A 16,224-nucleotide genomic window follows, 5' to 3' on the forward strand; every position below is an offset into this window, starting at 1 on the left:
AAACAAATAGGATGGCTCAAGCAGGATGCGGCGTTGAACAGGGAACGTGTGGTGGTGTTACTGTTAGGGGTGAGGGGTATGTGCAGGAGGGCAGGTGGCTTGAATTGTGCCCGAGCTCCTTCAGCTTGCTCAAAAGGAAGCGTTCCCTTTCAGTAGAATTTTGCAGGGTTAGGATGTGGTAGGGAATTCTGCAGGGGACAAAGTGAAGGTTGTAGTGGAAGGTGATTTAGGTTCTGTTTTGGTGTAAAAAAAAATGAAATGGGACCCCTCGGTCAGCTCACCGCTGGCTCTTCCCTCTCCCTCCGCACCGCGAGGGAGCCTGAGGGCAACTGTGCGACGTGGGTTTGCACCGAGATGCGATTCCGTGATTCATTGTTTAATTTGGAGCGACTGGTGAGGCAGATTCTGGCACGGCAGAGTGCGAGGTTTCCAATAGCCTTTTCATTTTATTTACTGCTCCAGTGCCAAGCTGGTTATCCGTATGGCTTTATTGTCTCACGCCTCAGATGAAGAGATTGTTAGCTCCTGCTCTCGCCAAATAAAACATGCCATCCTCTCGTGTTATCTGCTGCTGAATCCCCTGCCCTAGAGCGGGTGTGGAGTCCTTTAACTTCGCATCAAAGACAAGTGGTATTTCTCACTACTAGGCATGTGCAACTCCTGCCTGCTCGATCCTGCTGACTGTTGTCAGATAGCGGGGTTTTTGTGTTTTCTGGCATTTGTTACTTTTCCTAGCCCAGAGTAGAACAGCAGCTGTGTTCACTTGCTTTAAAGGCTGCTGGTTCTCTGACCCTTAAGGACCTTCCGTCGAGTGAAGGTACCTTCGCATTCCTAAGCAGCAGATGCCTGTGATTCCTCGTATCCTCACTGCCCTCAGCCATTTAGTATTACTGTGGTGTTTTATTTGTCCACTCCTGTGTAGGATCTTGTAAGGCCAAGAAGTAAAATATCACTTATTTTGGGGTGGGTTTTTTTTTAGCTGTAGACTGTATTTTTTTTTTTTTTTTTTTTGTCAGAAATTACAAGGCTGATATTTGAAGAGAACTCCAGGCACACACACCCCTCCCCCCTCCTGCTTCTTATACTTCTCTGGTTTTTAACTTTGTTTAATTGTGTTCTCTTTGTCAGGTGGAAGATGGGACCATTCCGCTTGTGTTTGAGGTGACTGACACCTGGTTACCATGAAGTCCCGAAGGAGGTAGAGGGACAGTAGTGGGAATTTCTTCTCACTCCTCCAAAAAAATCCAACAATTGCCTAATGGTAAGAAAGCCGTTCTTTTTAACAAGCCTTATATTGTACAATGTCCATTTATCGAGGAATATACTGAAGAATTTGACATCCAAACCCACTGGGCCACATGCAGGGGGATGGAGGATGACACAGGCTGTAAATGCTGCGTGTTTGGAGAGGGCAGGAGGAGTTGGTTGGAAAATATGATTGTCCCCTGTTTTGTGTCCTTTCCCCAGGGATTACCTCTTATCCTGACGTCATGGGGAGCTGCTGCAGTTGTCTGTGCAGAGACAGCATCCCAGACAACCATCCCACCAAATTTAAGGTAAGTATTGCACCGTCATCCCCATCAGAGAGTCTGTGACAGCACCGACTATTAGCAAAGCCCAGCGTGGGTTGGACTCCAGGCACGAAAGGAAAGAAAACCTCTGCTCTGCAGAGGAGACTTTTATTTGATGAGATTTGCAGATATATAGTTTTGGTTTGGGTTTTATTTCCACCCCCTCCCCACCCCCCCCGCCTTTCCTTAAGCAACCTCTGCTGCAAATATGTTTGTATTTGCAGTAGAAATTGCCTCTGCGCTGAGATTTAGCCTGAGCAAGGAAATGGGGAACCGGAGAGAAACCTTTTATTGCTCAGGGCTGCGTTCCAGCGTCTGTGCTGAGACACATCAGCTGGACTGCCAAGCGCACAGTCTCCAGGGCTGCCGGCCTGGCGCCTTCTGCCAGCGATGAATTCGTGCTCTCAGCTGAGAAAAAGGCATCTCAGTAAACAAAAGGGGAATCCATGGGAATTACAGTATCCTTGTGGGTGGGCTTTTTTTTTTTTTTTTTTTGATGCCAATGTCCTGAGTCTCCTGCTGTGGCCTCTGCAGGTAACGAACGTGGATGATGAAGGTAACGAGCTGGGATCTGGGATTATGGAGCTGACGCAGACGGAGCTCATCTTGCACACTCACAAGCGAGATGCTGTCAGGTGGCCCTACCTCTGCTTACGCCGCTACGGCTACGACTCCAACCTCTTCTCCTTCGAGAGCGGTCGTCGCTGCCAGACGGGGCAGGGTGAGTGTGGAGGTTTCTGGAGGAAGGAGCGTTGAGGTTTCTGTTGCTGGGCAGCTGGAGTGAGCTGATGCTTGTGTCTTCCCAAATTCCTGCATCTAATGAATCAACAGGTTCTTCTGCAACCTCTGTTCCCCCAGAACACCGGAGTGTGCATGCACGTACAGTTAATACTCCTGATTAAAACGCTAATGAGAACAACATTGTGGCTCAGGACCTGGGTATAAATCTAATGGTCTCGTTTTGCTGCTGCACTGGTCTCATGAGGTAATCGGTGAAGCAGCCTGGAGCGCTTGGATGGGGTGTATTTAATGTCAGAGAAGATGTTGGTTACGCTGTCAGCTCTGGGCTCCGGTACCAAACCATGCAGAGCTGCAGCAGGGGGGGTTGCTGGACTTCTTTCCTTAGGAGCTAGAAGGTGATTTTTGCAAGACTGAAGCTTTGTTAAGCATCTTTTCACTCCAAGGGTAAAGCAAAAGGGCATCACCTGCACCTTTCTGCAGGACCCTCTTAGGGTTCACTTATTCCAGAGCTGCCAAACACACATCAGTAGCAACAGTTGTTTGAGTACATTTTGTTTTTCTTGGTGCATTCTCTCTGCCTTGTTCCACTTAATGCTTTGCGTTTTGTGTCTGGCAGCACTTTGTAATGTAGAGGGAAAGGAGTTTTACGTTTTACTGATTTTTATGCACGGGGATGCTGTGCACAGAGAAGGGAAGTGAGTCACCCGGGAGCACATGCCAAGTCATCAGCAGCGCTGGGAATAGACTCCAGTATTACAATGGTGCCTGTTCGTTCCTTTACCAGTCTGTCTCTCTTGCTTTTAAAGAGCTGAACGTTTTCTTGGCATCTGCATCTCTGGGAAAGAAAAGTTTGTTTCCTCATTCTATTAATGTGTTTGTAAACTCCCTTCGTATCCAGAAGGACTCCACGTGACTGCTCGGTGTCTGTGTGAGGCACTGCACAAATCTGTAGTGCCGTATGCTCCTTTTTGATATTTATGGAACTGGGGTTTTCCTCTCCTGGAGGCACGTGCTTATCAGTTGCCAGCGATGGGAATTGCTTGTCTTCGGTTTCTGGGTTGCCTTTTGCAGGATGCAGAGCGGTGATTCTGCCCTCCGTGTGTTTGGGTTTTGTTTAGGTCCAGGTAGTGGTGATAAAGCACTTCGTGTCTTCAGAAATTTTTAGCAGGCACGTACTTGCTCATCAGTCTTAAAGCAGACAGAAATGAGAGTGAAGGTGATGTGTTTCGATGAGCTTTCTCCCTTCCTTGTAGGATTTATGCGGCTTAGTTAATTTTATTTGGAGGATTCCTTCCTGATGCTGCTCCACACCTTATATAAGGCAGATATAGCTAATTTTTTTGCCAGAATTTAAAAAATGTTATTCTTTGGGGGTAGCAGCTGTTGTTGCCATGCCGTTTTCGTTGCTATGGCTTTTGTGCGTGTGTGTGCCTGCCAGCTTGGGATTGGTTAACTCTGCCCACACCGGCTCTGCTTTGGGCTGCTCGTTTGGGGGGACACGGTTTAATTCCGTACAGTTTTGAAATAGGATGTTCTTGTCCACGCTCCACAGGGCCCAATTCGGCTTCCAGCAATCGATAGACTTTCCCTTGGTAATGAGAACTGGACTGGGTGCTAAGTGAGTTAAAATAGAAGATTAGAGAGGAAAGGAGACCGGTTTGCCTGTCCCTTTCACGCCTCTGCTCCCGTGGGACTGATCCTCTGAAGCTAACTGGGATGCTCGCTGTCTTTCTTGTAATAATGCCCCATTTGGTCAGACGGCAGTGGTGGTGCTGTATTTCTGTTGATACAATAATCCACAGAGTTGTTGGGTATTTTCCTCTGGCTGGGGGTTGATTGTGTTAAAACACCGCAAAAGAAATCGGAGTTTCCTGTTTGTTTAGAGCCGGGAATAACATCTGCTCTTGTTAAAGCAGAATCGCTTTCTTGCTTTTCTGACCCTCCCCTTCGTTACTCTGCAGGGATTTTTGCCTTCAAGTGTTCCAGAGCAGAGGAGATCTTTAACCTCCTTCAGGACCTGATGCAGTGTAACAGCATTAATGTAGTGGAAGAGCCCGTTGTCATCACCAGGAACAGTCACCCCACGGAGCGGGAGCTCTCCCAGACCCCCCAGGCACCCAACAGTAAGGCTCCTTCAGTTGGGGGGATCACAGAGACGTGCTCCCTTGTCCTTCAAAAGGGGGGAGCACAGAGATGTGGGCGATGTCTGCAGTTGCTTGTGTGAAACTGCCCTTTGCAGCCTATGGATCTCCCCCACACGCTGCCTCACTGCTGACCTGTATCTTTATGCCCACGTGTGCCCCGTGCAGCGTGTTTATTTTAAGGCCCTGCTTGTCTGCGATGTGGTGTTTTGTTTCCAAGGAAACGGCAACAAAAAGCCCTTCAAATAGTCAACTGAGTTGTCACCCTTCAGCTGGTTTTCATCTGAACCGCTGCCAAGGGGCCTTTTTTAAGAGGCACCTACAAGGATAGGATGGTTTCTAGAGGACACCATATCTGGAAGAATTTGGATTTGCTCAATTCCTGTCTCCTTTAGGAGTGACTTAAATAGATGTCAACAAGAGGGCCTGGCCCTTGTATTTATACTGGGCACTTCATCGAAGGGATCTTCCCCAGACAGGCTGATTCTGACTTACAGGGTGCAGTGAAGCTTACTGAAAAAATGAAGTCAACCCTATTTTGTACCAAATCAATGCTCTAATACTTCTCTGTCCTGAATCTCTCCCAGGTCTGGGGTACACCGTCCCAGGATTTCCCAACGGATTTCACAGCTTCCCTGGAGAAACCCTCTCCTATCCTGCAGCCCGCCACCCCTCCGTGAGCAGCCTGAGGCATTCTTCTGTGGGCGAGGACTCTACTCATCCCCTTATTGGGCCTGATGAGCAGGTAAACCTGGGTGTCCTAAATTCTGGAAGCGATGGACAAGCAGCTTGTTTTGCCAGCAGTCCTGTGCAATTCTAGGTTTCTCTTGCTCCAGCAAACCTCAGGGGATCCTCATACCTTGTCATCCTGTTTTTTTCTCTTGTGCTTCGTTTTGCTCTCGGAGACTTCTGCTCTGTGACATTTCACTAGAGCAGATGCTCAGTTGAGGCTGAGTTGGCTTCCTTCATCCACGAGTATTTGCGTGGCGATTATTTAACAGCAGCACTTACCTTGTGAGCCCAAGTCACGTTGCCTCATGTGTCAGCTATTGCTGCAACCCTTAAACTCATGTGCAGCTGCATACGGAAGCTCAAACAACTTTTATTTTTATTTTTGATGGTCAGCTCTCTGTTCATGGTTCTAGAATTTAAGATTTTTCCCTACGGAATCCAGCTTGTCTCAACCATTACCAGAGAAACCTAGGTAGGTGTGAGCGCTGCAGTATCGCCAGCGTAAGCTGCTCAAGGAAATGGTTTGCAAGTGGCTTTGCTGCTTGTTCTGAGCGTGAAGTAGATGATGTTTATCTTCTGCAGTTGGACTCTTTTTTTGTCTCTCCTTCAGCCCGCAAATCCAGAAATGGCTTTTGTGTTCTGCTTCCCAAAATCTTCTCAACTTCTGTAATTTTTTCATCACCTCCTGCTTGATCAGCCACTGAAAAATTTCCTGTTCCTGTTGGTTTCTCGGCTGTTGGCAGCTGCTTTGCTCTGGTCTCTTCTCCTTTCACTGTCCCTCTGCTTCTCTCCTTGCAGTCGCACACCTACGTCAACACGGCCAACGGCGATCAGGAGCTGAGGGGCCGACACTGTATGCACTCCTTGCCTGAAGTCCACCCTCCTTTCCCCCATAGGAACCACAGCTGCTCCCTCGAAGACCGCAATCCCCGGGTTCTTCTGCAGCCGGGGGAGGTTAAGTTCGTGTTAGGTCCCACGTCCAACTACAGACGCGTCTGTCGGCACCACCGGGAGTGCAGGACGCACTTCTGCCCCCCCAACAACAACAACAACGAGTGTGAGGAGGAATGTCCTTCACCCCAGTGCGTCTACGAGAACGTCAACGGCTTGTTGCCCCCCAGCACCTCCTCTCTCTGCCGAGGCGGGCGCTTGAAACTCCCCCGGGAGGACGCGGGCTCGGCCGGCTGCTCCCATCGCAGAACGGCATTGCTGCACTACGAGAACTTGCCGTCGCTGCCCCCAGTGTGGGAATGCCAGCCCCTCCGGCACGGTGAGGAGGACACGGGCGCCGGGGACGCATTGACGCCTTCCCCCAACGGTTACTCCGAGGCCGGTGAAGAAGATCCCCTGCAGAACTACATGAACTCAGAGAACACGGCGCTGCACGGGGGCGGCAGCCAGCGACGCAGCAGTTTCCTGCCAAAGCCTCGTCGCCCCTGCATGCCCAGCGTCTTCAGCTTCGACTTCCCTCGGCCCTGCCCGGAGCAGCCGCGGCAGCTCAACTACATCCAGGTGGAGCTGGAGGCTGAACCGTGCAAGGGACATCAGAACCCGCCGGTCCCCCGTGTGCCACCTCCTGCCACCCACGAAGCCCGCCGGACGGACTCCTACGCGGTCATTGACCTAAAAAAGACAGCGGCCATGTCCAGTTTGCAAAGGGCCCTGCCCAGAGATGATGGGACTTCACGGAAAACTCGACATAACAGCACTGACCTGCCTCTGTGAGGGGGAACGCCAAGTGCAAGCACTGTGTCGTGGCTTCGGTACCTGCCCTTCAGTGTGTTGCCCGGTGTGACTTCCATTTGCCATTGCCTTCTGCTTCCCTGTTTACCCCATTACCTGGTGTCATGGGATGGCTCCTACAGCTGATGTTAAAGCTAGTCTGTCTGTCTGTCTGTCTTCCCCTCTCCGTCTCTCCCGTGTAGGTCGTTTTTAAAGCCATTTGGGTTGTTTGACGATGCTGTTTGAAGGTTAAATTTCTGGCAAAAGGGGCAGAAGGTGCCAGCGAGAGTGCCGGCACTGGATACAGCCTCAAATCCTATCAGCTCTCCTGGTCGCCTGGCGGCTCCGTGAGCGGTGCCGACAGCCTGGCTGCAGAGGCAAGGCAGTAGCGTGGTGGAGGCCTGTTTCCAAAAGCGAGTTGCTTTAGGAGCTCCAAATCAAGCCAGTTCCCATGGATTTCATGCCTTGCGACTCCAGGCGAGCCCTGCAGCCAGGCCTCTCCAAAGTCGGGTTTAGCCTTGGGGTTTGGCTGGTCCCTGATGACTTAGGAACTCACGCTGCGGTCTTTTCCCCCTCAACTCGTTCCTTTCTCTTATCTTCTTGAAGCTCATTGAGGCTTTTTATACTTCTGTCCCTTTCTCGGTTTAGATTTAAATTGGGCAACTCTAGAAATTGATAGAGGGGGACAAAGAGCCATGGGCACGGTGATCACATAAACCTGATCTCCTGAAGAGACCCCCCTTTAAAAGAGGAGGGGAAGACCGCAACTGCGAGAGAGATTTGAGGTTTGATATAGAAAACTTCAGTTGTACCGTATCCTGTTTTGATTTTTAAGGGTTCTTTTTTGGTGGCTGTTCAGAAGTGCTCTTGATTTATTTATTTGTTTACTTATTTATTTATTAAATGGGTTTGGGTTTTTTTTGCATCCCAGTGGTAATTGCCAAAACCGGTGCCAATATGAAACGTGTACTCGCTGTGGCTCACCCCTCCGGTCTGGGGGACGGATCTCGGAAGAAGTTGATGGCTTTGCTGAGCTGCAGTTGGGGAAAAGAGAATCCAAAATGTTTTTAACCGGGACTGACTGTCAGAGGGTGGGTGGGAAATGGGACGGGAGGCATGGGAGTGGGAGCAGAGCCGAGCTTGGAGTCGTATCAAAGCCGTTGCCTACACCCACGTGCCTGGCTGGATCCATGAGAAATATTTGATCAGTGTTTTGAGTGAACGTGCAGTTTGTTTCCTACAACTACGGACTTGGAAGGGCTAAATTTCAGCGCTCGGGTAAATTTGTGGCCTTTGATGTGGATTTTTTCCTCTTGATACTGGGGCTGAGTCGAAGCTGAGCTGTGGGCCTCTGTGTGAGGTCCCAGGTAGGGTCTCTGCTCCTCTTCCCCTTCCAGGATGTTCCACCACCCCTCTCCGCATGGTGACACGCTGCAGCTTTATCCCTCCCTGGATTACTCTTTGCTGTTAGAAGCCGTTTCAATGAAGAAGTGCTCTGGGTTACTCTGGAATCCCACCTTTCTGCTGTCTGTTCTTCATCTTCCTCCCTGGGACAGGAGTTGAGAGATCCAGTGCTCTGTGAGGTGTCCCGCTGCCAGCAGAAACGTGGCCAAACCCTGATGTGTTCTCCTTGTCCCCGCTGTTCGCGATGTCGAAGTCAGTGAGACCCCAGCGGGAAAGAGGAGAGAACCCCATCGTCCAGCTGCCCCCTGCTGCTGAGCTCCAGAAACTTCATTCCCAGATTTTTGAAGTTCAGCCTTTTTGGTTTTGGTGCTGTAACCTTATATTGAAATGTGACCCCTTTGGGAGCAAGGAGATGTGCCAAACAGTTCAGAAAAAGTGATAAAAGCATGAGTAACGCCACGCTCATGTCGACGGAACGTGGATTTCTTTGCCTGCTGTTGCACTATAAATTCAAAGTGCACCACGTGCTTAAATTCACTGGTTTTTCTTTTTTTTTTTTCTTTTTTTTTTTTTTGGAAGTCCTTGTGCTTGTCTTCCATTCTTTTCTCCACCCCAGCCCTGGTGTGATGTATAACTGGAAGGAAACCTAAGTAATATATTTTTATATGTATACCAAATGACTTTATTTGAAGGAAAAAAATAAATAGAAAAGTAATGTATCCCCCTCAATCTAGCTTTCATTTAGGAAAGTGAGAAAAGAAATTGTTTTTATATATATATATATAGAAAAGTTAACTGCGTTAAGCTTTAAATAAACTATTTAAATAAAGAGTTTTTAAGCTGTAAGTGTCACCTTCTGGGACAGCACTGGCAAATCCCATGTGGCAGCGCAGGGCAGGGCTCTGGGAACCTCCGTGTGAACCTGCCCTTCCGCTGCCTGAGCTGAGAAATGCAAAATACTTATTCCCCCCTTCCCCCTAGAAAGGGGAAAAAAGGATGAAATGTGTTCCATTTCCATGGAGGAAGACATCAGGGCCCTTTCACACCCGCGCGGAAGGTTTGCGGGTTGGTTAAAAGCAAGGGAAGATGCTGCTGGGTGGCAGCTTGTGTCTTGGGAGAAAGCGGGTGAGCCCTGGGGCTGCTTCTTGGGTGCTCCCCGTGGCCACCGACCTGGTTGTGTGTCTCCACCGGGTGGGATGAGGCCGGTGTGAGGGTCTGCAGATGTTGTGAGCTCCAGGGAGCAGGGAAAGCACCACCGGTGGTGGTGGTTCCTCGGAAAGGCTGGGCTCCCAGCAATCCCCAGCTGAGATCCCATTTCGGTGGCTTGAAATTAGCTTTGCTTTGGGAAAGCTGCCTTTGACCTTTTGAACTGATGACTTTGGTGTCCTCCAGCCAAACTGGGTTGTCCAACTTGGGCCTCCCTTTCCTCTTTGGCGAATCTGATGCTCCCCTACCTCCCAAGGGCACTGAAAGCAGCAGTGACAAGGACATCGCTGTGTGTGCACGTGGCAGGGATGTTATTGCTGCTCCCCAACAGCATTCCCTACCCATTTATAGCGGAGAAAAAGGATTCCCTTGACCTTAAAGATGAGAAAACGTAGCGCTGGTGCTGGCTTTGGGTGCACCATGATCTGATGTGGGTGCTTTGCTTCACTGTCCCCTGCTTTTCATCCCGTTGTGTCCCCGCTGGTGGCCGTGGGCCGGGGAACAGCGCTGCTGGCTCAGCAGATTTCCCTCCGCGGGTATCTCAGGCTCCCCGGAAAGCTTTGGGAATGAAAAGCTGGTCACAGCTCATTGTTTGCAGTGGGTTTGTTTAATGTTTAAGCGGTTAAATGGGAAGCGCCGTGCAGGCAGCCAGGAAACCAGTTGTCATTTATGGCTTTCAGGGTGCGCCTTTGGGGTCACGTCCCAGTGATTTTCTTGCTTTTTTGCTTTTCTGGAAAACTTCGCAAGATCAACATCTGCGTTAAGTAGCCAGGACCCTTTGAGAACTTCTTAATATTCAATTTTTCAGGTGGTGTGGAAGCACAAGGGAAGACTGGAGTCGTGTTTGGACACTGAGGCGGTGGTTCTTGGGGCACTGGGAGAAGGAATGTCCCTATTTCGGATTCCTCCCCGTGTTAGGGGCCGAGCGGTGCTCACCAGTGTCGCAGCTTCCTCTAGCGGCCACGCTCGAAATGGTTTCAGAAGAGAAACCAATAATTGGGTTGAAAGACGAGGACATCCGAGTTCCCATTTTCTCGTTCCTTCAGTTCTTTGGTTTGGGTGATGGGCGGGAGGGGTCCCTACTGAAAGTTTTCTGGAGTCTTTCCTTGTTATGGTTTTCTTTCGGTTGAGAATTCTCTCTTTGAAGTATGTTGTATCTTTATGGCACGTGGCAGCGTGAGCTGAGCCGTGGGTTGACGTACTTTGCCGCGGAGCAGGTTTGTGTTGCCCCCGCTGGGGACCGCGTTGTGTCTCCGCTGGTTTTCTTCCTCTGCTTGCGAGGCTGGAGTCGAAGGGATGAGCTTGGTGAGCGGCTGTGTGCTGACGCGGAGAGAATTTTACTGTCTTAAGCTTTTTAAGTGGTTCTTGTTTGAGTTTTGAGTTAATCAATCAGACTTCTTCCCCTGGTAGTTCTTCCCCGGTGAATGCATAAATAGATCATTTACCCTTCCCTTTCCTAAGAACCTGTTGGTAGGAACATAGCTTCTCCCGGCGCTCACTTGTCTTTCATCGGGGGAGGGTTTTTTGATTTGTTTTTAGTTTTGACCCATTTTATGTGCCTGCTTTTCCCCCCTGGGGAAGGGGGTCTGAGTATCCGTGAGTTGTACCTGCCTTACAGGGAGAGGTGGCAAAGGAGAACCTGGATTGTGAGGATTAAAGGATCAATATTTCTGCAAAGAGACTGGAATGTGTTAGTTGTTACTGAAGTGTTGTTATTTTTATTACCTAAGCCATGCTGTTTGCTGGGAGGAAAACCAAACCAGGGCTTGTTGTTACAGCTGTCTCTTCTCTCAGCCATTTTCTCCCAAAGTCTTTCCTCCGTCCCTCCGCGTGATGCGGCTCAGCCCTCTCGGGTGGTATCTTGACTGTGAAGTATCATTTAACGAGTGATCCTTAATGAACGCGTTGCCTAAATTCAGCTTCTGGGAGGGCTGCTGTCGGTCTTTCTGGGAAGTTTGTCTTTCCCCCAAATTTGGCTCATCTTGAAATGCCTCTCACAGGCAGCAGAACAGGTTTAGATTCCTGTTACTGAGCAGGACCAAAGGTGAATACGTTAGTGGAAATGCTGAGAGCTTTGAAGTTGGTGATTACAGGCCGGGGTATGGAAAGGGCTAATTGTGAAGAAAGGATCTAATTTGGTTTTCTTCCATAAGTGACTGTGATTTTACAGTTGAAAGGCCCAGATGCATCTGTGTTATCTCCTCCTGTGCGATTCTCCTCGTCGTTACTTGTACTGGTGTCTTTGATACTGAACATTTCTGATGTGGCAGAAAAAACAAAGGTGCTTCGGGGCTTTGGCCACCGGGGATTCAGTTGCTCTTGACCAGAGGGGTTGATCTTGCTGTGTAATTGCTTCTTCAGGTTATTTCTCTGGATATTCATTCGGTCCCTCTTTATATCTCATCGGGGTGTAACCTTCCAGGTGAAGAACAACAGCAGTGCTCTGTGACCTGAGGAGTGCTCATGTCTTACATTAATGTGCACTACGAATGTATACAGAATAAATGGAATATGACGATTAGCCGGTGGTCCTGTCTTTTGTGTGTGGTGCAGAGAGACAACTGTCACGTTTCAAAGTGAACTTCATTTAAAATTGAAGGCTGGGCCGGTGATCACCAGTTGTCCTCGCGCAATTCAAGCTGGACTTCTTGCAACCTTTTGTTTTCCAGGTCTCCTTTCCCTGAAGGAATAATGTCTATGCCCTTATTTATTCTACCTGGAGCAACGGCTGCTGTCTTCCAATTGGTTAGTCTCACTGCAATGGGTTTAAAAAATAAATGAAAAAGAGAAACATGCATGGAGAGACAAATATCTTTCCCTCTCCGTTGGCTGGTGACCCACAGGGATATCTTTGCAGGACGGTTCCACACGCTGCTTCTTTGAGCTGATTCACAGAATCACAGAATGATATGGGGTTGGAAGGGACCTCTGGAGATCATCTAGTCCAACCCCCTGCCAGAGCAGGTCCACGCACAGCAGGTTGCACAGGAACGTGTCCAGGTGGGGTTTGAATGTCTCCAGAGACGGAGACTCCACCACCTCTCTGGGCAGCCTCTTCCAGGGCTCTGCCACCCTCAAAGTGAAGAAGTTCCTCCTCAGGTTTAGATGAAACTTCCTATGTTCAAGTTTGTGCCCGTTTCCTCTTGTCCTGTCCCTGGGCACCACTGAAAAAAGATTGGCCCCATCCTCCTGACACCCACCCTTTAAGTATTTATAGGCGTTGATCAGATCCCCCCTCAGCCTTCTCTTCTCCAGACTGAAAAGACCCAAGTCCCTCATCTTTTCCTCCTAAGAGAGATGCTCCAGGCCCCTCATCATCTTCATGGTCCTCTGCTGTACTGTTGCCAGCAGTTGCCTGTCCTTCTTGAACTGGGGAGCCCAGAACTGGTCCCAGTGCTCCAGATGGGGCCTCACCAGGGCAGAGCAGAGGGGCAGGATGACCTCCCTCCACCTGCTGGTCACACTCTTCCTGATGCACCCCAGAATGCCAGAAGGGTTTGGATGAGGTTCTCTGGCCCATGTGAGACAGGAGCGGAGGCTCTGAAGCCACCAACTCTTTCCTGGGACTCTCTTTGGGGCAGAGCCATCGCTGGCAGGTGATCGTGAGGGTGCAGACCAGACTTCCATTGAGCTGAGCATCAGGAGGAAATCACGAAGTTGCCTTGTAAATCGATGTGCTGTGGATGTAGGTTGAACACTGCAAGAATATCCGTGCTCTCTGCAGCACCCACCCTTTGAGACGTGCTGTTTCCACCATGGGAATTTAAGGTAATAGTTTGGAGTGGTGGAATTGGGGGTCTGGTGGGAACGAGGTGCTTTTGCCGATGTTGAACAAGATGTGGCTTCACTCCTGGCCATGCTGATGAGCTCTAGGCACGGCCCTTTCCACGGGTTCTCTGCCATCGCTCTGTGCAAAGAGCTGATTTGCTTGTTTTTCCAAACTCCACAGCAAATGAGAGCTAATCGTGTGGTAACACGCACAGCTTAATTCCTTGGTTATAAAATTCCCCCTGAAAACTCTTTCCCAGCAGGAATTGACTTAAGAACAGCTAATAGGGCCATTTGTGCCTTTCTAAGCGTGTGTGCCTTCAAGATACGTGGTGTCTTTCCAACCCAAACCTGTTCGTTTCTTTCCTTCAGGGTCATTCCATGACTTTCTAGAACGCTGGAGGTACGAACTGGAAGGGAAACAGGAGATAACAGGAGTGATGATAAACCCGTGTTATTCTTTCCACCCTACCCCAGGAAAACAGAGTGAAACGTGTTTTCATTTCTCTTTCCAGGAAGGCTTTGATAGCTCTAGCGAAAAGGAGCTGAAAATAGCTTGAAAACAGCGCGGCATTTGCCATTGGCCTTTGGCTTGGAGGTTTCAGGATAGTCCTCAGCACGGTGGGAAAAACCTCTTGCCGCGGGTGCGTTTCTAAACTTCAGGGGACGCCGATGCGGGAGGTGGGGACCGTTTTGGGGGTGGTGTAAAGCTCCAGCGTCAGCCTTGGGGTCTGGGCCTGAGCAGGGTGACTGGAGGTCTCGTGGGAAACCGCTCACAAAAGAAGATCATCCATCACCAAGCGGCTGATCCTTGCCCCGGGTTTGGGAATTTAAACGTCAGACCGACAGCCGACCTGTTTATTGCAGGAGCCCTTCTCACGGTTGCGTAGGAAAAGAGGGGTATTTATTTGGATGTGGCTGGAAGCCGTTCGTCTGTGGACTGTCATGTCTGTTTTGGAAATAAAATGCTAAAACCAGCCCGGGCAGCGCTGAGGGAAGGATGCGTGTGCCTGTGTGCGGTTCATAAACACAGCTGCTACGGGCACGCACGTGCCGTCGTGGGGTTGCTTCCACCAACGGCTTTTCTGGGTGGGAGAAGCCGAGCGGAGAGCGATCGGGCTCCAGGCAGAGCGTATAGAGCTATTTTAAATTAATCACGTGGAGTAAGACTGTTTAAACGACCGAGGGGGAGAGCATTGACTCGCGTGGGATTCAACACCGTCACCAGGACACGGTGCTTGTGAGAGCAACAGGCTTTAATGACCGAGGGGAGCTCCTGGCAGTCCCATATTTCACTGAATTTCACTGAATTTCACTGAATTTCACTGAATTTTTTTTAGAGTTGGAAGGGACTGTATAGATCATCTAGTCCAACTCCCCTGCTGAAGCAGGATTGCTTAGAGAATGCTACTCAGGACTGCATCCAGGCGGGTCTTGAAAATCTCCAAAGAAGGGGACTCCGCAACCTCCCTGGGCAGCCTGTTCCAGGGCTCTGCCACCCTCACCGTGAAGAAATTCTTTCTCATATTCGAGTGGAACCTCCCATGTTCCAGCTTGTGCCCGTTGCCCCTCGTCCTGTCACTGGGAACCACTGAAAAGAGTCTGGCTCCCTCCTCCTTCAACCCACCCTTGAGATACTTATAGGCATTAATAAGGTCTCCCCTCAGCCTTCTCTTCTCCAGGCTAAAGAGTCCCAGCTCTCTTAGCCTTTCCTCATAAGGGAGATGCTCCAATCCCTTAATCATCTTATTCATGTTTATTAAGTTCTGTGCCACCATTTGTTAAGGGAAATAGCAATATCTTGTGTCTGGGGCAGAGGTACAGGAACCGGGTGGTAAATTGTCCTGGAGTTGAGACCAGTCCCTTCTCAGTGCTTTTGCCATGGGTAAAGCAGACGCTGGGGGAGAGTGGGAAACTCGGGGTGATGGCAATGTCTTTGGAAAGGTTTCTGTCCCCTGATGGCCTTGGGAGTGGTGTCTGCAGGCAGGAGAGGTCATGGGGGAGGATGGATCCCTCTTTAAAGCCTATTTTTAATCCTGTGAAATGCTCTGTTGAGAGCTACCGGCTTTTGGGAGAAGGTGCCCACCTCTGCAGCGGCTGTTGGTTGACTGGGATTTGTTGGCTTGTGTTGGAAATGCTTAGGTTCTCTGGATGGCCGGGATATCTGCTGCTCACGGCTCAGCTCCTTCGTTGGATTTGCTCCTCTGCCGGGAGAGGTGGTGGAGTTGGCCGTGGGATGCAAAGGGGATCCGAGCTCATCTGGGAGAGATGGGATTCCCTGGGCTGGAGCCGTTTGCACCAACCCAGAAAAGAAACTGAAAGCAAAGGAGGGGAAATGCCCCCAGGAGAAGTCCTGCCGCGGCCGAGTCCTGCTCTGCGCAGGGACGTGGGATCTCGGATGTTAGAAACCCTAAATCCTCGATTACCGTTCAACTAAATGCCTCGGCAATCAAGTGCTGTCTAACTTTGGGTCAAGAAGTGGCAAAAGTAGAATGTGTTTGTGTGTGCTGTAGAGGGCACCTTATTCCTTTGTCTTTTGGCAGGGCCGAGTCCCCGTGGGGACCTGCAGATAACACTGGGTATATTGACGTTTCGATAACTGCTCTTTGCTTTCAGCCAGAATTTGCTTTTTTATCCAATCTTAATAAGTTGATCTTTCTATCAATCCTGCTAGCAAACAAGATAATTGCTTTATTATAGTCTCAATATCCAGCAAAGGACACATACTCCCCGGTGCTCCCCGGGGAATCGAATCTGTGCAGAGCATTGACACGGGATGAGCGCGGCGATAGCGACGCCGGGCTATCGGCAGGTGATGGAGAGAGCGATTTCCCCGCTGTGAAGAGCCAGGCAGCTCCGGGCCGGGATGAAAACAGGGCCAGAGGAGGTCTAGAAAATATTTAGGTTATAACTGAAAACATTTTGGTCCCTTTGCTAGA

The 16,224-nt window shown here is 49.9% G+C and overlaps 1 protein-coding gene across 1 annotated transcript; it reads left to right on the forward strand.

Annotated features, from left to right (window-relative positions):
• The first annotated feature begins 1,490 nt into the window (after window positions 1-1,490).
• Window positions 1,491-6,910, forward strand: FRS3 (fibroblast growth factor receptor substrate 3). The gene is made up of 5 exons (XM_074163390.1): window positions 1,491-1,556; window positions 2,106-2,292; window positions 4,274-4,435; window positions 5,041-5,198; window positions 5,984-6,910. Exons 1-5 carry the CDS (start codon window positions 1,491-1,493, stop codon window positions 6,908-6,910), a joined length of 1,500 nt encoding a protein of 499 aa, XP_074019491.1.
• The last annotated feature ends 9,314 nt before the right edge of the window (window positions 6,911-16,224 follow it).

The sequence above is a fragment of the Numenius arquata genome, chromosome 24 (genome assembly GCF_964106895.1).
Source record: "Numenius arquata chromosome 24, bNumArq3.hap1.1, whole genome shotgun sequence".
Lineage (NCBI taxonomy): Eukaryota > Metazoa > Chordata > Aves > Charadriiformes > Scolopacidae > Numenius > Numenius arquata.